This window comes from Mustela nigripes, chromosome 6, assembly GCF_022355385.1.
Source record: "Mustela nigripes isolate SB6536 chromosome 6, MUSNIG.SB6536, whole genome shotgun sequence".
Taxonomy (NCBI): Eukaryota; Metazoa; Chordata; class Mammalia; order Carnivora; family Mustelidae; genus Mustela; species Mustela nigripes.
In genome coordinates this window covers 16,491,601-16,512,690 of record NC_081562.1, presented here as the reverse complement: position 1 = coordinate 16,512,690, position 21,090 = coordinate 16,491,601, and the positions used below count along the sequence as shown (strand labels likewise).

The following is a 21,090-nucleotide window of genomic DNA, read 5'->3' as shown; positions in this document are numbered from 1 at the left end:
CAAATAGAGTAGGACATTCCTGCATATTTTTATTATTTCCCACAAGAGCCACAATCATTTATGTTTCTGATCATTTATGCCAAGAGAAGAGTGATCTGAAAATCTTTAGTGCTTTTTAGAAACTCTCCGTGTACATAATTTTATCTTTTGACGCATGTGTTTAAATTATCACCACTCAGTCGGAAGATAGAAATACAATTTAATATGTAACTTAGCAATTCATTTACTTGTGACTATTTCCAGTCTATTACATAAATTCAATATAGTGCAACAGGACCATGATGAAGAAAGGCGTCAGAAGGCTAGTTTTTTCAAGTGTAGAAACGGATGTGTCCTTTCTTTTAAGAAATAGATATCTTTTCTTTATGTTAGACCTTGGCATATGGGAGGAAACTTGAAATGGTAAATGTACAGATCGGAACAGTGCTGAAAACCTACTGGGCACTACAGCTCACTCTTCTTACTTTGTAAGAACAATTAGATGGCAAAGAGACATCTTCTATAGAAGCCAAGATGTTCTCGCTATCCACCTAAAACTACTGACCCTGTGTAGTGTTGTTTTTTTTTTTTTTTTTAAAGATTTTATTTGTTTATTTGACAGAGATCACAAGTAGGCAGAGAGAGAGGAAGGGAAGCAGGCTCCCTGCTGAGCAGAGAGCCTGATGCGGGGCTTGATTCCAGGACCCTGGAACCATGACCTGAGCTGAAGACAGAGGCCCCAACCCACTGAGCCACCCAGGCCCCCCTGCCCCGTGTAGTGTTTTGAAACTGGTTGGCTTTATCGTGCACTAGGAATATAGGTTTGCCTAAGTTTGTGGGATGTAGGATATGTTACATTAAATTTAATGCCTCCCCCATATTAATTTTTCTATATATTTCTTTTCAAAAGATAATTTTAATTTTTGGAGGGATCGGGGGGGGGCGGGGACCGGGATAAGAAGGTTTAGCGGGCTGAATGGTGGCCTCGAAACAGAAGTTTCCGTCCTCATCCTTGGAATGTGCGGAATCTTATCTTGTTTGGAAAAAGGGTCTTTGCAGATATAATTAAGGATTTTGAGATAATCTGGGTGGGCCCTAAGTCCACTGGTAAGTGTCCTTACACAGAGGGACAGTGGTGGGGGGGGGGACATGGGTGGAGCAACAGTGTGCACCTTGTGGCCATGGGCCAGAGACTGCCAAGGAACCAAGGCTCACAGCAACGGATGCTAAGGGTGTGTGGCAGTTTGGACCTGCGGACCCTTTGTTTTTATGCATCTGTCCTCCAGAAGGCTGAGAGCATCGGCTTCTCTTGTTTGAAGCCACCTAGTCGTTGGGGATTTCTTACAGCAGCTGTATGAAACTACCACAGGTTTTCCTGTAGTTCTTTGGGAGTGGGAGGTAATTAGAAAATTTGGAAATACAGCTTACAGGCTATACCCGGGGTGCAGAATGATTTGCTGAAGCAAGTGCTGTGCAATCCCGTCTTGGTGTGTGATTCACAGAGCACGTCAAGGTTTTTTGGAGGCTCAGTGACTTCTCAGGACACCGCATTTTCATAAAACACGTTAAAAAATATGGAGACTATCTGCGAGGTTTTTTCCCTCCTGATACAATCCAACTTTCCGATTCTCTGACACCCGCTGGGAGTCGCACAATCTGCTTCACTTCTGGCACTACCTGGAGGCTTAAGGACAAGGTTGCGCAAGGTGGCCTCACCTCTGACACCGGTCGCGAGCACTGGGTCCCCAGATGACTCCCACTTCTATCCAACTTGGCAACAAATCTGGGGGTTCCCACAGCACCCTTTCTCAGATTGGATGATTTGCTAGAATGGCTCAGAATTCAGGAAGGCACTTTACTTTTGGATTTAAATGCACCAGTTTATTTGTAAAGGACACACATGAACAGCCAGATGGACATAGAGTGATGTCTGGAAGGGTCCCGAGCGTAGGAATCTCTGTCCCCATGTAGTTGGGGTGTGTCACCCTCCTGCCGCATGGATGTGGTCACCAGCTCAGAAGCTCTCAGAGCCTCATTGTTTAGGGCTTTTTATGCAGGGATCATTACATGGGTCTGTTGGTGGAATCACTGGCTATTGGGGGTTAACTCAATCTCCAGCTCCTCTCCCTTCCCTGGGGACAGGGACAGGGACAGCAGTACCAAGCTTCTAACAACACTTGGCTTTTTTGGTGACCAGTGCCCCATCCTGAAGCTATCCTGGGTCCCGTTAGGAGTCTCTTCACTGGAACGGAAGAGGCTCCTATTACCCTTATCACTCAGGGAATTCCAAAGATTTTAGATGTTTTGTGACAGAAAGAGGGGGCAAAGCCCAAATATCTCTCTATAGCCTCACAATATCAGATTAAGTTTTTTGAATATTTGAATAATTGGGTTTGCTGTGCCTTTTTAAGTGACGGAGACTTTTGACTTTGAGACTCATAAACAAAATATTAAAATCTTCTGAAGTGTGTAAAGTTGAAGGTCTACACAGTCTTGGTTTCCTTCTGAACAGCCAACAATGTTTAACTGTTTCCTACCTTCAGAAGGAAATGTTCTTTCTTACAGACCCTAGCCATTTATAATTCCTTTTTTTTTTTGGTCACTGAAACTGCATATAATACTTTTCTGAGAACAAGCCTTCCCCCTTCTCTTTTTTAGCATGTTATTTAAAATTATCCTCCTTTATACGGTTTTGGAAACTAGTCATCCAATCGTTAGTCTTATGTACTTTGTGGTGCTTTCATTCTGTAATAGCATTATTGCTTTTCCCCCATCTCTGCTTCTTCTGAGCCATTATGTGAATACATCAAGGCTACATTTAAACAGTAAAGAGTCATTTTGGCAGGAAATGAAGTGGTGATATCAGGAATCAATACTCTATCCCAGGGGCCCGGAAAGAATTAGATGACATTATAAATAAATGTTTAGCAAAGGCTAAGTCATGTAAACCATAAACACAACTTAAAGCAAATGGGATTTTGCTGCTCTGAATTGTTCGAGATAAAGTGTTTTTGTTTTTTGTTTTTGGTTTTTTTTTTGCATGAATTCTCTAGAGATCTCCATCTGGTTAATCAATTTATAGGTGAAGTGTGATTACAAGGTTGTAGTGAAGGTAATGTGATTTTTCTTCTATTTATTGATTTTATGATTTTATACTTTTGCAGAACAAAAAGCTGTTTTACATTTTATATACCTACATACTCCGATAGTTTTGCCAAGGGTTTCCAACAGTTTGCACTTTTTTTTCCCCCTACTCTGACAAGTTGTATTTTGGGGAGTCATGTTCTACCTATCCTGATTATAAGCTTATCCTTAATGATACCATGCTACCTTCCTTCTAAGATGCACATTTCTGTCCTTTAAAAAAAATGGATATTACAACATATATTACATACATATTACAACATATTACATACATATTACAAGACCGGCATACCTGATGTAGTGTTTCCGATATCTTTGCCCACCCCACCATTGCACGTATTAAGTAGACGGTGCTCTTTAAATGAAGGACGTTTGAGAACAGAAGTAATGGTGTGCAGACTTCCTATTGGAAGGTAACCCCAGGCATCTGCCAGGGTTCCCGCTGGGATGCTGCATGGTGATCCCAGCAGGGAAGAGGCTCTGAGGGTGCCTGGCACCCGGAGCAATCATTTGAAGTGGATGGAGGGTTCCTGGTGGCTGATTAAAATCAGCGCTCATTAGACAACATGTTGCTGTTTTGAAACTAGTTACATGCACATTACCCTTGCGTTGTCTTCTCAGCTGCCTTTATGTGCCCAGTATTAGAAACCGAAGCAGTGATTTTGTGACCTTTGAATGAATGATCTGAGCAAGGACTTTGTGTGTGTCTTTGGCTTCCCATTCCCTGCCACTCTGGGGCCCTCCCTGAGATGGAGTGGGATGGCTTCTGTCTCCTCTGCTCTCTCTGTGGATTCTGTTCGGTGGCCCTTCCCCTCTGCAGAGGACTCAGAGTCCCATTATGGTCTCTGCTTTCTTCTCTCTGTAGGACTTTGCAGAATCAAAGTTTCTGACCCCTCTGGTTCTCCCATCTCCTGTCTATGACAAAACCCCGAAATGTTCTTTGTACTTTTCCATGAACATGAAAATACGGAAATCAGGATAGTACTTTCTTTCTAGACTTTCTACCAGATTCCCATGCTTTTTTTTGACTCTGGAATAAAACATTCACTTGCATGGATTTTCGGGGGCACCCATCCTTTGCTTATTTTTTCCTATTAAAACACTCCTCTGTTCTTAAGGTTTTTTTTTTTAATTTTAGGATTTTGTTTTGTTTTATGATCTCAGATTCCAAAGAAGTTATTTATTTAATTGAGAGAGAGAGAGAGAGACAGACAGCGTGAGTGGGAGGGGCAATCTCAAACAGACTCCATGCTGAGCACAGAGCCCGATGTTGGCCTCGATCCCAGGACCCTGAGATCACGACGACCTGAGCTGAAACCAAGAGTCGGACATTCAACTGGCTGTGCCATCTAGGCACCCAAAAACAGTTTTGTTTTTGTTTATACAATTTTAATGATTGTTGTGACATAGAAATGTTAATCTTTCCTTAAAAAAAGGAATGAGGTTCATTATGAAGTTAAGGTTTGGTCAGAGCCTTACAAGAATTTGTTTGAGGGTGAAATCCTGCTCTTTGCTATGACATGGATGGACCTAGAGGGTATTATGCTGAGCGAAAAAAGTCAATCAGAGGAAGACAATTATCATATGATCTCTCAGATATGAGGAATTTGAAAGGCAGAGCAGGGGTTCGTGGGGGGAAGGGAGGGGAAAATGAAACAAGATGGGACCAGGGAGGGAGATAAACCATAAGATACTCAGGAAACAAACGGAGGGTTGCTGGGGAGTGTGGGGGTAGAGAGAGGGTGCCTGCTTTATGGACATTGGGGAGGGTATGTACTATGGTGAGTGCTATGCAGTGTGTAAGCCTGATAATTCACAGACCTGCACCCCTGAAACAAATAATACATTATATGTTAATCAAAACAAACAAACAAACAAACAAACAAAAAACCTAAAAGGCAGCCTACAGAATGGCGGAAACATTTGAAAAAAAAATTTTGTTTGAGGCATACTGTTCATTATCTTTGTCCTCTGCTTTGAATTTACAGGATTAACAGATTTTAAGTTCATATCACCAGGGTACAATTGTGGCAGTTTTGGCAGTGACCTTTCCTATAGGCTTATTTGCTTACTGTGTAGCACATCTTTCTTTATTTTCACCTCTGTGTGACTTAGGCAGAGATTACTTTAATTCCCATTTCATAGATACGGAAATTGAGATATTAATTTCTAATTAATTTGACTGCTAATAATAACAATTTAGTGAGCTACTTTTAGGTACCAGACTTTGTGCTAAGTGTTGACATGCATCTTTAAAAAAAACAAAAAACAAATCTTCACAGTCATGTCAAGTAACAAAAGACAAAACTGCAAGCTGCAAAATTATATTTATGTGGTCATTTGGGGTCTTAGTGGACTGCAATCCAGGAGACTATACTGAAGCTGAAAACATGCTCTGGAGAGACAGACAAAGGAGTGTAGAATTTTTAAAGAGGAAAGAGAAGACGTACATAAATCGATGTGAAGAAAAGGTGTTTGGTTCTTGTTTAAATACAGTTATATTAAACTACATGTGATTGGTTGTAACGCTCATGTTAGAAAGTCTGTTTATGTCTGTTATGACGTAAGTAGGTGCCTTGGCTTTCAGCTGAGTTCAGCAAAAAACTTCTGAGAATTTGGGACAGAAGATGGGCACGAGCCTTGCCTCCTCGGTGTCCTCCCGGCTCCACTTATTTTTTTATTTTTTAAAAAAGATTTTATTCATTTGTCAGAGAGCAAGAGCGCACAAGCAGGGGGAGTGGCAGGCAGAGGGAGAGGGAGAAGCAGGTTCCCCACTGAGCAGGGAGCCCGACGCGGGGACTCCATCCCAGGACCCTGGGATCATGACCTGCGCTGAAGGCAGAGGCTTAACCGACGGAGCCACCGGAGCATCCCCCAGCTCCATTTTCAATAACTGTCTCACCAGTGGTCATTCCATTTATTCTCTCTGTTGTATATTAACTCTTATTATCCTCATTTGACACAAGGGAGGGAAGGGGGGTTTTAAGAGGTTAAAAGACACTAAATACTACATGCCTAGTAAAGTTAGAACCAAGGGCTGTGTTGCTCAGATGAGGCTAGTGGGAGGAGGAAGCGTGGAAACGGGACCGACTACATGTGGCAGAGAATCTGTGATGACTGCTAGGCATGGGGTCCGAAAGAGACAGGGTGTTTTTGGCACGTGGGTGGGAAGCAAAATGTGGGGGTGGGGTGGGGCGGGAGGGTTCAGGAGCAAACAGGAGCAGAGCTAGACGGGCAGGTAGCTCCCTAGAGCTAGGCTGGTGTCCTTGAGGCTTCTCATTGACTGAGGATATCACCTCCATTCTGTCTTGTAACTTCGCTTTCCAAGTTAGTGCCCTGGTTAGTGCCCTGTGGCCCTGTGGACACCGGCTTAGAAGGCGGGTGACTTTGAAATAAAAATACTTCCCAACTCTGTCAGTTTATCTGTAAAATAAAGGGATCGGATGAGGTGATCCTTTCCAGAACCAACACCTTAAAAATTAGAGGAATTGTTAAAAATGGGCAGAATAAATTCAAAATGTAAAATTTGAATGTAATTTTGTGTGAATTGATTTAATGTGATTTTCCTACTTTCTCCTTTCTTTCTTTTGAGATGATCTTTTTAAAAGGCATATTTTCAACTTGTCTCTTTTAGATTATTTTAGACGGGTATTGGGTTTCACATTTTTGTTATAATTCTGTCACAATAATGCAAACCTTTTTTTTCCTCCCTAGGCCCTGCAGGAGCAGCTAAAGATGTGTAAGTAGTTAATATTATGATTTTCTAAACTCTTTTTTGAGGAAGACACTGTTGTTCATGATTGTGGTCTTTCTTTTTTTTTTCTTTTTTTTTAAATTTTTTCAATTTATTTATTTTCAGAAAAACAGTATTCATTATTTTTTCACCACACCCAGTGCTCCATGCAATCCGTGCCCTCTATAATACCCACCACCTGGTACCCCAATCTCCTACCCCACCGCCACTTCAAACCCCTCAGATTGTTTTTCAGAGTCCATAGTCTCTCATGATTCACCTCCCCTTCCAATTTCCCCCAACTCCCTTCTCCTCTCTAACACCCCTTGTCCTCCATGCTATTTGTTATGCTCCACAAATAAGTGAAACCATATGATAATTGACTCTCTCTGCTTATTTCACTCAGCATAATCTCTTCCAGTCCCCTCCATGTTGCTACAAAAGTTGGGTATTCATCCTTTCTGATGGAGGCATAATACTCCATAGTGTATATGGACCACATCTTCCTTATCCATTCGTCCGTTGAAGGGCATCTTGGTTCTTTCCATAGTTTGGTGACCGTGGCCATTGCTGCTATAAACATTGGGGTACAGATGGCCCTTCTTTTCACGACATCTGTATCTTTGGGGTAAAACAGTGTGGAGATTCCTCAAGAAATTAAAAATAGAACTTCCCTATGACCCTGCAATTGCACTCCTAGGTATTTACCCCAAAGATTGTGGTCTTTCAATAGGTGTAGGTATGCCTGAAAAGATACGGGAATACATTCTCTGTTATGCAAAAATCAAGATTAGCATCTAGGTTATAACTAAAGCGCTATTTGAAGAATATCACTGTGTTATTATTTATTCTATTACTATTTATGTTGCCTTTCTGTAGCCCTAGCACTGTAAGTTAGAACTTTAACCAAGGGAAACATTTAATTGTGCTTCCTTCCCAACTTGTGCTGAGATTTCTTCTCATTGAAAACAAGCGGATATGGGAGAATTCATTAAGCACATAGCTCCTGTGACTGTGTTAGAGTGAGCCAGTGGGGAGAGGCTGGGGCACGCAGGTACCAAACACACATGGGATTGGTTTAAATCTGGTGACCAGGTATTTGGGTGAATATGTATGACCATTCAGTGTAGTCAATACTGAGTTGATATTTATACCACGGGACATTAAATCAAGGGCAGCTGTCTCCCAGAGGGAGGTTTTGAGAGCTCAGGAGCCCTTCCAGAATTTCCGTCATGGCCCATGTCTGCATCTTTCCATATCTCATCTAGAACAGTAAGGACATTGCAGTAGTTCTCTATTTACTCTGTGGAGAGTGGATGGACCCCTGCCCCACCCACCCACGATGGGAGACGATGCTTAGTTGGTTTGGACGTTAAGACTGACAGTGTGACATACACACACACACACACACACACACACACACACACACACTAAGGAGGGCAAGATGATTTCTCACTCACATGTAATGAGGCTTTCTGGGGGAGCAGGGCAGGCACCCAACTGGCCCATTCATCTTGAGTAAAGGAAGCGGAGGCATGAGTGGCTTTGGTTTTAACTGAGGTTGGGAGTGGGCGTCCTCGAGGGGTCCTATGCATGGGGAGAGGTTTGCCTGGTTTTATCGTTCCCACCAGCACAAAGGAAGGAATTCCCAGGCTTCCTAATCAGCTTGCACGGCTGTGAGGCAGAAGGGGGAGTGGTTGGACTTGAAAGCTGTCAGTGGTCAAACATCAAAAACAGAGTCAGATTTATTATTATGACAAAGAGGAATTCATAGAAGATGAGAATGGCATTGGAAGGTTTTCCAGGAGTTAAATATGTATTTTCTATGGGACTTTCTGTAACCAAGAAGCAATATTCGTTGTTTCAAACTCCTGGTTGCAGTATCTGAGTTTATTACCAAAGCATGTAACAACCACAAGTTCATCATTGTCTTTACCTTGTTTCTTTCATTGTGTATCTGGGTCTCTCCAGGCCTCCTCCTTCCATGTCTCTACATGGTTGCCAGATTCATTACCTCAAGCACTCCCCTGGCCTTGTAGGGCCTTTGCTCAAAAAACTTAAAATTACTCTCCATTGCCCACTAGACTGAGCCCAAAATCCTTTGGGAACAGGAAGATCATTTATGTTTTTAGCTTTTCTCTGACGGGCTCTGCATGAGTTGGAAGGAAGCCTGCATTTGGAGTGAGCAAGGCCAAGGATGAGAAGTGAGCTGATGTCCCGCCCTCTGAGACCTCGCGCAGGGGCCCAGACTGACCTCCCATGTTCTGCCTCCGTTTTTGCTATTCTCTCTGCCTGGAATGGCCTTTTTCTCAATTCTATTTGTAAAAAAAAAAAAAAAAAAAAGCTAGTTGTTCTTCAGGGTTTCTGTCTTGTTCTTTGCAAGAAGAGTTTCTTGGATCTCTCAACTGGATAGAATGTCTTTTTCTTCTGAACTTTTAGAGCATTTGCCCCTTTTATTTATTTATTTTTTTACTTTGTTACTTTTAAAAATTTATTTATTTGGCAGAGAGAGATCACAAGTAGGCAGAGAGGCAGGCAGAGAGAGAGGATGGGGAGCAGGCTCCCTGCCAAGCAGAGAGCCCGATGTGGGGCTCGATCCCAGGACCCTGGGATCATGACCTCAGCCAAAGGCAGAGGCTTTAGCCCACTGAGCCACCCAGGAGCCCCTGCCCCTTTCTTATGAGACATCAGATGGGGCTTGCATTTTGGTTATTTATCTTCTTGTCCCTCTTGGGCACTGAGGGAAGTGAAATATCTTACTCCTCTGCATGTCTCCCGGGGTTATTAATACCGTGTTTTGAATATGGTGTTTAGTGAATAGTTGCTGAGGGGTCCCATCATTCCTATTCAGGGAGAGATTGATATCTTGACTCCTTTCTTTTAGAGGCATGGAAATTTCTAGTAGAATTTAATGATGCCCTTGTCAACAAAATTAACTATTCCACAATGTGAGACGCTGCTTAATTACTTTTTGAAATCCCGAATTCTCTAGCTTTAAATTTTCTGTAACTGTATATACCTCAATTTATGTCCTAGAAAGATATCATTTTATTTAATAATTGACCCTTTTAGAAATAAATGTAATAAACTAGAAAAAGTTGAAAGAATATCATAATATTATTTTTCCTTGCACAAAAGCTATATTCAAACATGTTCTTTTTTTTTTAAAGATGAAGGTACAGATTTGTAAGTCTTAACTATGAATGAACAGCTAAGAAATGAAGACAGTTTACACTTTATTATAAAGATCTAAAATTTCCTTTTTAATCTAGAGAGACTGATCCCAACCCAAAGAAGTGACCAAAATCACATAATGGGTGCTAAGAAGTACACAACTTCACAGAGAGCCACCACCGAATTATACAGGCGACATAAGTCTTTTGCTGGGGGGAATTATGGTTATTTTCAGAAGAGAGAAATACTGTAGTTACCCTCTTAATATAACACAAAATCCATTCTGTAGGGAAGGTTGGTGATATTTACTACCGCTCTCCTCTTTCCTGTTTATTTGCCCATTTTCTGTAAGCAAGAAGCCAGGATATAATAACAGATAAAATGACACTTCTGCCCTTAAGTAGGCTAGTGTCTACTGGGGACCAAAATACAGTGGGATAAGTGCTAATTATTGAGATAGTCAGAATTTAATGCCAGTTTGGGTCTTGAGGGATGAATAAGAGTTCGTGCAGAGAAAGGGAGAATGGCAGCCCGGAGCAGAGGAAAGAGCATGGCAAGAGGCTCATGGGTGTAAGGGAGCCTCAGCTCCCCTGCAAGGAGCCTGTGGGTTTGTTCTGGAGACCTTGGGGCATGCTCCGCAGAGATGAGGCATGAGGCCACGGGGCTGAAATTGGCTTGTGAGGGGCCTTCGGCGCCAGGTCATTAATTTCATTCGATACTGTATGCAGTCAAGAGCCATTAGGGATCTTAAGGTGTGTGTGGGGGGGATGCGATGATTCTATTTGAGTGTTAGGGCGCTAACTGCCAAAGCAGAGCAGTGTGTGAGGCGGGGGAAGGGAGGAGCCACAGGGAGGGAAGGAGGTGGTGAGGCCACCAGAGGGGCAGACTGTGGTCAGTAGCAACGGGAGAGAGAAGGGCCGAGCGTTCGAAGTACACTTGTAATATGACTGAGATTTGTTGGATGACAGAACAGGGAAGGAAAGGAGAGGAAAATCTGAGGCTCACGCTGCAGTTTCAAACCTTAGCCCAGGGAAGGGATGGGGGAACATCCCAGGAGGTCAGCCGGGCTGAAGCGGGGAGAGAAGCCACTGGCATGGTGCGATGCCCACACGGGCACTGGGGGTCTGAGGTTTCCCTCGAGGGGTGTGAGTAATAGCTGAGTGAAAATGGAAGTGGGCGAGGAGCGGGGAAGGGCTGCGTGGCCTCTCTTCTTACCATGATTGCCAGGAGGGGAGGGAAGGATGTCAGCAGGTTAGAGATGCTGATGTCCGAGGGTACCGAATCCTGGTATCGGGCGCCTGAAACTCATATTACCGTATGCTCACTGACTGGAATCGATGTAAAAACTTTAAAAAAGCTAAAAAAAAAAAAAAAGAGGAAACATTAAAAAAAATATATTTCTGTTAGAAAAGAAGTACCTAGAAAATTTGGGAAATATATATATATATATATTTTTAAAAGAAGACATAGGCTCTTATCTACCAGCAGAGACAGGCGCTGTTAACATCTGACACGCTTTTCTCCCATTTCTTCATTTCTTCTGTTTCTGCCCAGGTGAGTGTATGGATGATTTTGTATATGGATGTTTGTTTTGCTTTTTCTATTTATTTTTTTTTACACACCGTGGACTCGAGGGTAGGAATGGGTGGAGTTAGCCAGGCTGTGGGTGGCTTGGGAAAGGGTCTGCTGTGAGGGAGGGGGATCTGTGATGGACGGGAATCCCAGAGTAGGCGGGAGGGCCCAACTCGAGAGGAGGAGGCAAGCAGGGGTGAAGATAACAGGCACCTCCCCCCCCCCCCCCCCCCCCCTTTTCTTTGCCCGGCTTCCTTGCCCGTTGTGGATAATGCTTTTTTTTTTTTTTTTTAAACAAATTGAAGCTTTGTGTCAGTCCTGCATCAGGCAGATCTATTGGAGCCTTTTCCCCAATAGCATTTGCTCACTTCGTGTCTTTGTCACGTTTGGGTAATTCTCACAATAGTTCAAACTTTTTCATTGTTAGGCTTGTTACGGTGATCGTTGATCGGTGATTACGACTTGCTGAAAGTTCAGATGATTGTTTGCATTTTTTAGCGACAACGTATTTTTATTTAAGTTTTATACATTGTTTTTGTAGACATAATGTTATTGTGCACTTAATAAACTATAGTATTGTGTAGTTATAAAAACATAATTTTTATAGGCGACGGGAAACCAAGAAATTCATGTGACTTGCTTTATTGTGATAATTCGTTTTATGGTTGTGGTCTGGGAGCTAGCCTGCATCATCTCTGAGGTATGCTTGTATAGAAACTTAGTCATCATAACACAGACTCATGCATATCAGTGAGTGAGTCGTATTCTCTCTGTCTTTTCAAAATTAAATCATAGCGCTGTAACATGCAAAATAAAACAGATGTGAATCAATGTGACGACATTTGGCTGCTTTCACAGACCTGGAAAAATCAACCATGCTTTTATTTTATTTCAGTGAATTATCTTAGCTATTTGGCACAAATAGGTTGCATTGGGATATTTTTGGTTGGAAATGGCAGAAATCCAGCTTAAACTGGCCTAAACAAACAAACAAAAAGGAATTTATTGGCGAGTGTAATGGAAAAGCTCCAGGGGTTTGGCCCCAGTCACAGCTGGATCCAGGTGATCCAATGACAGGAAGAAAGTGATTGCTGCTTTCTTATCTTGGGCTTCACTTTAGAAGCTTTCCTCAAGTGGCGATGGAGATGGTCATCTTTTATCTCTTATCAGCTTAATAACTCCTGTGGAAAAACAGCTTTTCTTTCCCAGTGGTGTGATCCAAAGTCCTATGGCTTGGGCTCTCCCTGCCACAGCATGAGGTCATTTGCTTCCCTCTGAATCAACCAATGAGCCAGGGGAAGGGGGGTTTCTCATTGGCCAGGTCTGGGACAAGTGCCCACCACTGGAGTCAATCAGCAGGGTTCGCTCCACCTGACCAGGTAGTCAGAGTCTGGGGGCGTGGCTAAAGACAAATCCTGAAGCTGTTACCCAAATGGAGGGCACTTAGATCTGGGCGTGCAGAAACAAAGTATGTTCTGCTGTAGGTCAGTTTTCATGTTATTAAAAAAATTTCTTTATTTAAATTTTAAGCAAAATTTATGGGAATATTACAAACATGTTTTAGTAAGAAAAAACATGAAATAAGTTGATACTAATTTAATGTTTGCTGTTGAGAATAAAAGATCATAGCCACTCCCGTTTTAACAAGGTAATTCAAACATGTCTTTCACTTAACACTTGTATAGTGACATTTCTTAAAGACTTTTTTCTTGACGAAGCTATTTTATTGTTATGGAAGGTAGTAACTATAGAGAAGAGTATCTAGGAATGAATGAACAAAACCCTGTGAAGCACCACCTCTTAAATAAAATGAAATTACGAGTGTTTCATCTTGAGTGTCCTTGGAATCCTTTATGGATTTCTCATGCCCAATACACCTGTCAGCTGAGCCCTCTCTAGTCCTCGTTACAAACCCGAGGGTGTCTGATGGGCTTACGCCTCCCCTGTGGAGTAGCAGGAGGTTGAGGAGGATGGTGTGGAAATAGCATTGAAGAAGCATGCGTTTTGGAAGCAGGGAGATCTGCCTTTGAACTTCCTACCACCATTTACCAGCTGTTTGATACTGTGTCCTCAGTGATCTTGGCCATAAGATTGGGATAACAAATGTACAGGGCAACCATTTTTATCCTTATCATCATCATTCTGTTTCTAGAGCTCCTCCATATATATATATATATATATGTGTGTGTATATATACATATATATATAATGATTATGCATTATGATATATTATTTTTATGCATTCTCTCCTTCTGTACCCATGACAGTCTGATGGAAACAGTATGATGTTTCATTTTACAAATGAGGATATGGGGCATAGAGAAGTTAAGTAACTGCCCAAGGCTTGTGATGGCTATTGGTACAGTATATTTAGTATCTCGGGATAATACTTGGCATTATGCTTTCCTGCTGCCCATAAATAGTAGCTAGGATTATCAGATGTTCGCAGTGTTGTTGAAAAGACTTGGCAGAGGCTCTGTTATGAACACCTGACAGTAGAAGAACCAGTCCATCGCTGAAGTTAGGAAACACACAGTCCCGTTGTCGGCCCATCAGTACACGGTCAGATTCTCCTTAGGTAGGGAGGGCCAGTGCACTGGGATGAGGAGGAGAAAACAGGTGGGTGTGTTCCTCCCAGGGCAGACGGAGATGGTGGTGACCAGCAAGTATTGGCAAAATGTTTGGCTGAGGAATGGGGGAATGGGGAGAGGGGGAAGAGTGGCTTCTTAGGATGGCGGCGGGCAGGAGGGGGCAAGAGCAGAAGGATGATTTTTTTTTTTTCCCCTCCAGGGAGTGAGATTGTCTACTGTAAAATGTCAGAGGTGAAGTAGTTCCAGGAACTAAGCTCCTCAGAGCGGTCATGGGAGTGAGTGATTAACGTAGCAATACAAGTTGTTGGAATAGCGCAAGTCAGCAAAATGTGAAACGAAGGTTAACTGAGTGATGTTCATGGAATTTCAGATCATTTAAGATAATGACGGTTCAGAAGAAAACCTTGGGGTCAGGGCCAAGGACCTTTAAGGTATTTGGGGCTGCTGTCGCAGGGTTCCAATTCCCAGAGGAGAGGATTTCAGTGAATGTGAAACGGGCCCCATCTGAAGGAGCTCAGAGGGGAGGTTGGGAGCCTGCTGGCTTCATCTTCTGTTTGGAGACACTGGGATATTTCGAGCAAAGAGTTACCATGAGGGAAAAGCAAAGTTTCTTAAGGTAAGGAGGTGGAGAGAACATTCCTGTCTTTAGCAAATGATGCCTCTACAGCCAATGCCAAAATAATCCTGAGCACTGCGTGCCTCTCAGGAGAGCAGAAGGAGGGTAGGGAAATTGCAAATTGGCTCTTGGTCCATTGCTTCCAGACAAAGAGTGAATGTTATTCATATTTTCTGGTAGTACGTTCTGGAAGAAAGGAAGGGACCCCTGTTGGCCAAGGGCTCATACAAAGAGAGAGATTTGAAGATGACTGTCCAAAGGAACTTTTGAATTTTGAAGAAATGAATGAGATTACATAGACTCCAAAATAGTCAATGATAAAATATTAATCTGTCCAAAATCACATGTAATTAAGTGGTAAAATTGCTTGAAATTATCCTAAAAAAGCAGGAGCCATCATAAGAACGTGTTATAAAGAAGATTAAATGATTATACTTTATCTGGAGAGCTGTAGTGTCAAGGAAATAAACATTGTGCATTAATAAAGCCTGTTCCAAAATATTATTGTGAATGGCAGCTAAAAATAGATAATTAGAGTTATGCACACGGTCTCCAGACGTTTCCATATTTAATTTTATTGTTTACAAACCAAATAAGTTTGGCCTCTTCAGCGATATTGCAGATACGGAAAAAGAAAAGACTGCATGCTGCTTTTCTACTTTTTAGATCATCGCTAATAAGAACAGTTCTATATTTAGAACGTTTTTCTTGATAAATAAGTAAGAAATAAATCTTTTCTTTGCCACATAGCTATGTTTATCTTGAAAGGCCAGGGAAATGAGAAGTTTGTGAATTTTAAGGCCTGCTGTAGCCAGGCTGAGGCAGGAGATGCTAATTGGAGTGGCCGGCTGCTGGCTAATAGTTATCATCTGTATTTGTTCTTGAAAGTGCATGTAACAATCAGTGCCATGGTTTCATCATTTTATCTTTGAAACCTTTTTTTTTTTTTTTTTAGTTCACTTGAGATAGCTATTTTATTTTATTTTATTCTATTTTAAAAATGGCTTATTATTTATTTAACAGAGAGAGACACAGCAAGAGAGGGAACACAAGCAGGGGAAGTGGGAGAGAGAGAAGCAGGCTTCCTGCTGAGCAGGCCTCCCCCCCACTCCCCAATTGTGGGCCTCTATCCCTGGACTCCGGGATCACGACTGAGCCAAAGGCAGACGTTTAACAACCGAGCCACCCAGATGCCCCAAGGGATAGCTATTTTATGCAACCCAGAAACCAAGCAAATACAGCGACATAAATATTTTGACTACCAGGTATTACTGAGGAAGAAAAAGTAGTGGCTTATATTTTATAGAGTCACTCTAAATAAGGTTTCTCTCCATCGAAGTGATAGATGAACGTGATAAGTGATCCTGAAGTGATAAGTGGAAAATTACAGTAGAATCATCTAGAAAGTTGAAGTGTTCTATTTGGATATTTGGTTTTAAAGAGGCATTCGCAGCTATATTCATGCAAAAAAGGAGAGGCAGAAGGGAGCCAGCCTGCCCCAGAGAGCAACCACAGACCCATAGCTGGTTTTGAGGCAGGCCATTTTCTGGAATCTTGACTTTAAAGAAGTCAGAGCTTGTTTATATTTAGAGAGAAACTCGGGCTCTCTGGTTCATTTAGGAAAGGTCTGCAGAGCTGGTCTGAAGCAGATGGGTGTGCAGTTGCCTGGATCAGTTAGGCATTCCGTCTGAGAAGGGCGGGTGCCTGCAAGCTCACAGGAAGTAGGCTAGAAGTATTCGATGGAGATGCTGAGACAGAAGAAAGCAGTTGTGAAACCTCAAGTTATACAACCACCAGCTTAATTGTGGTGGTTGCCGTTGGTCGGTTGGGGTTTTTTTTTTCCCCCCTTTTTCTGACGTGCCTGTGGGAGGGCCATGGGTTGGGTCAATTTTAGTGAGACAGAGATCACCAAACAGTCTACTACTCTGCAAGGGTGTGTCATTTTAAACTATCAACCGAGAGTTTATCTTTTCACCCATCTCCAAAGTGGGAAGATACGTTGACTTGTAGTCCACCCTCAGTAACCCTTGTGTCTGCAAACGTTGTTGTTGATGCCGTGACCTAGAGCCTGGGGTCAGCCTGTGAGCATGTCCTCTTACTCTAAGAAATTATCATGAGTCTCAAAGGGACACTTTACCCTCAACACAGGCTTTCCCTGCGAGTAACTAGTCTTTGATAAAGAAGCTAAATCTTTGCCAACAAAAGGAGACCCAATTTTGGGGCGCCTCGGTGGCTCAGTGGGTTAAAGCCTCTGCCTTTGGCTTAGGTCATGATCTCAGGGTCCTGGGATCAAGCCTTGCGTTGAGCTCTCTGCTCAGGGGGGAGCCTGCTTCCCCCTCCCTCTCTCTGCCTGCCTCTCTGTCTACTTGTGATCTTTGTCTGTCAAATAAATAAATAAAATTAAAAAAAAAAAAAGAGACACAATTTTGATGAAATGCCCACTGTATTTCTTAAACCTGGTTCAAAATTGTTCATATGTGTTCCACATGTCAGTTAGGAAGGTTCCTGTGGCTTAAAAGGTTTTCCTCATAAGATGGGAGGTGAGCTTATGATTAAGATGATTTCACTGTTAACATTTTCTTCTCGAAGATTACATCACTTTCCCCACATTTCCAAATGCTGTGTAGGATCAGAAACAAACAAAACACTGTCTTGATACCAGAGAAAGCCACTTCCCTGCAGGCTTTCAGCCCTGCTCCCTCTGGAGAACACCAGTGCCTCCCCCAAGTGTGCTCTGCAGAGAGTGGCTTACCCATAACCGGAAAGTGGAGCGTGTACTCGTTAAAATTAATTCGAGTCTGTTAGGCCTACTTTGCTCCTTTGTCCTGAGCACAACTGTGCGACGGACCCTGTTGATACCCGAACCCCAGCTCCTGGTTCTAACCCCTTCTCTCCAGTCCCCGTCCATTCTCTCTCATGTGCCTTCTCCCCTCCCCCTGACCAAGGCCGAGGCCCATGTGACTGATAATGGAGAACTTGAAATCACAACTTGAGCCAGTAAACGAAACTATATTTAAATCTTGGCCTTTCCAGACCCTTAAAGGTATTCAAATAGGTGTTTGCTCACAGCACTGAATAAAGAAAAAAGTGCCTGCCTCTTCACACTTTTCCTTCCCTGCCATGACTCTTGACTGAGGTGGGGAAACATGGAGTGAAGGGCGCCATGACTTTTGTTGTGTTGGGCATTGAAGCTCTGGCAAATGGAAGGACATTTTTCTCTTAGCTGTTTTAGATTCAGTTCTACACTGCAGGGAGCACCTTGTAGATCTTCGGTCCCCGGCTTGGCCAGAGATGGCTGTTTCGGCCTCTTCTGGTTCTCATGCCTCTCACGAGGGCACTAGACTAGCCTAAATTAGAATTGAGGTGAAACGAAGCTGGCTTACTTTCCCCGTTTTTGCCAGCCAGAAACTTCCAGTTTTCCCAGGAGTGCCTTTGGGAGAGGGGTGGGCCAGCTGGGTGGGAAGGCGTGGAGTTGGGTTCCCTCACCTTGTTAGCCAGCCGCGTCCTGCCTCTGGACGCACAGAGAGAGTCAGAGCTCCGTGTGCTCCCAAGGGACAGACATGCACAGTCTGGCTTGAGAGGAATGAGCTGCTATTGCAGAGCAATTGCAGGATTGTATAGTTTATGTCACCAGAAGCCGAAGGCATGCGTGTGGGACTGGCGTTCTCAGGGTAGGAGACCAAGGAGGAAGGAGTATATATACTGAGTCAGACTGAATTTATTGATAGTGTCGTATTTAATGGAGGTTCTGGATTTAATCATTTAGGTGCAGGGAGGGACCCTAACAAGTTAATTGTCCTGGTTGGCGAAACTCAAGACGCAGTGAGCTTACACTCTAACCAGGGGTGGAAAAGGCTAGAACTTTTGCGGGATGTTGTAGGGGAAGGAGCCCAAAGGCTTAAGGAGAAGAGAATGTTGGTGTGAATTTGTCAAGTATGACCTGCTCCCCATCACAGATGATGCTCCCTCCACTCAGGCTTTGAGAAATTTGGGGAACGCATAGTGAGAGGGTGTCCCCGTTAAGCTCTAAGGTGGTGTGGTCTTCTGTAAGGGCTGTGACAGAGGAGACACTGGCCCTGAGGTGGGTGCTTTATCTCACCAGGCATGATGGGATCCCAGAGGACAGGATCACATTTCTACCAAGCGATAGAACTTATCCCCCCGAGACAAGGTGGGCACACTTAGCGTCATGGAGAAAGTTGGGATGAAGGACAAAAGGGCTTATCCTGGAAGGAACTTTGATGATGGCTGGTTGGTTACGGTCTCCCTAGGGATAAATGAAAAGGACTGCCTGCTATTTATTTTTTTTTTTTTAAAAAAGATTTTATTTACTTATTTGAGAGAGAGACAGAGAACAAGCATGAGCAGGAGGGAAGGGCAGAGGGAGAAGAAGTTCCCCACCAAGCAGGGAGGCTGACGTGGGAACTTAGGACCCCGGAATCATGACCCAAGCTGAAGGCAGACGCTTAACTGACTGAGCCACTCAGGCACCCCTGAAGGACAGCCTTCTAAAGGTTCATTTTCTCCCTCTCTGTATTTGTATAAGAGGAAAACTTCTGTCTGTAACCAGAAACCTGCCCAACTTGAGTCACCACAGTGGAAAGGCATAGCCACTTAACCCAGTTTCCAAACCCAAGTCAGCCTCCCAGTGATTGAGGCCGTGTTTCCTCAAGGGAACTTTCAACACTGCCTCCTGTAGGTACTGTAGATACCTCTCCACATCTTCCTCAAAGGGACGTGTGTCCATTTACTAGAGCAGTTATGTTCCTTCCCTACCAGAAAAAGAAATAAAAAGGGATACAGCATCTCTAGGGGGAGTTGTAGAAGATAGTGCTGGCACCAAAGACTTGAAAAACTGAAAACAGGGAGAAACTTCTCACATAGCTGAGTTGATTATTTTCAATAAAGACCCTACAGCTTGAATAGCAGCTGAAATCACCCCTTCACGAGGTTTACAGTAATCGAAATTACTCTCCAAAATAAACCGGCCTTTTGCATGGGCCACAGGCAAGTTAAATGGGGATGTCTTGGTAGAAACCTCATTCTTAAGGTTTCTCTCCCATTTCTGGTCCATTTTCCAGTTTTCAGTGCCTTTGCTTATAGGTTCCTGGACATTGACTCCAGAACTGTTACAAAACTATTCTTTGAGAGCAGCTTATTGTGATAGGAGGCTTATCCTGGTTGATGTGTGTACTTGCTCCTTTTCGAAGGGAGCAAGGTTATGGGTAGGCTGACTTCGTAGAGATATTTGGACCAGTTAGCTCGTGAGAGGTGCATGTTTTTGTTTTTGTTGTATGAGAGAGAGGGAGAGACAGACAGAGAACCCAAGTTCAGAGGAGGCGAGGAGGGAGAAGGGGAGGGAGAGAATCCCAAGCAGGCTCCATGCCCAGAGTGGGGCCTGACACTGGGCTCAAGCCCACGACCCCCAGATGGTGACCCCCGCTGAAATCAAGAGTGAGACGCCACCCCAGCACCCCCTGTCAGGTGTTTTTAAATGCAGCAAAGCAGACCGCCCTCTTTTCCAGGTCACGGACCATGCGTTGGCCTTGGTTTCACTCTGTTGACAGTTCGTTCAGTCTGCAGGCTCTTACCTCTAAGGGGAGTTTTGAGGCCAGAGTCATCTCCGTCTTTGTCCTTCCTGCCCTGTGTCAGTGCTGGCAGGAGATAAGGGAGTGCTGCCTATTTCTGAGGACCTTTTGGACCATCTGTCCACGGCTGCTGTTCTCACAAAGCTGGGGGAGGTGTGGCTTCGTGTTCTGCCCTCCCTCCGCCACCCCCACTGACTCGGGGCACATATTTAGCAACTGAGCAACAGTCACAGCGGCTGGCCTCCCAGGAGCCCCTGCCCCTCTCCCTTAAGCTGTAGTGACCAGAAAAGAAACATAATCAAGTCCTCAGTGAAAACCAGAAATACCTCCATGGTGGTGGGATGCTCTGACTGTAGCATGCTTCCCAGCCTGGCACTCCGCAACAGCTGGGTTGAAGAAGGGCCACAGACTATTTTCATTACCTCAGAAACCCGAAAGGAAATCAGCATGTGCCAGAAAGGAGACTGCGCAGGCTTATCAAATGTAGAATTTATTCACTTTTGATTCAGAGGACACAGGACCCCCACCCCCAACCCCAAGCTCATCATAAGCTCTCTTTGGCACTTGAATGTCTAAGAAAATATCTGCCAGTGAATTATTAAGGTGGTTTGATAACAAAATCTTTCAAAATATGTTTTATGAGGAGAAGAAACCTGCAGTGAGTCCTTAAAATGGGGTATAGGTGGGGCAGTC

General features: G+C 43.5%; 1 protein-coding gene across 1 annotated transcript in view; it reads left to right on the top strand.

Moving 5' to 3' along the window:
- The window catches only part of C6H12orf75 (chromosome 6 C12orf75 homolog), a 37,413-nt gene that overhangs the window by 7,554 nt on the left and 8,769 nt on the right, over window positions 1-21,090 (top strand). Inside the window, exon 2 of the mRNA XM_059404626.1 lies at window positions 6,838-6,862. Within this exon, the coding sequence (XP_059260609.1) occupies window positions 6,838-6,862 (25 nt within the window). The remainder of the gene's footprint in view (window positions 1-6,837; window positions 6,863-21,090) is intronic.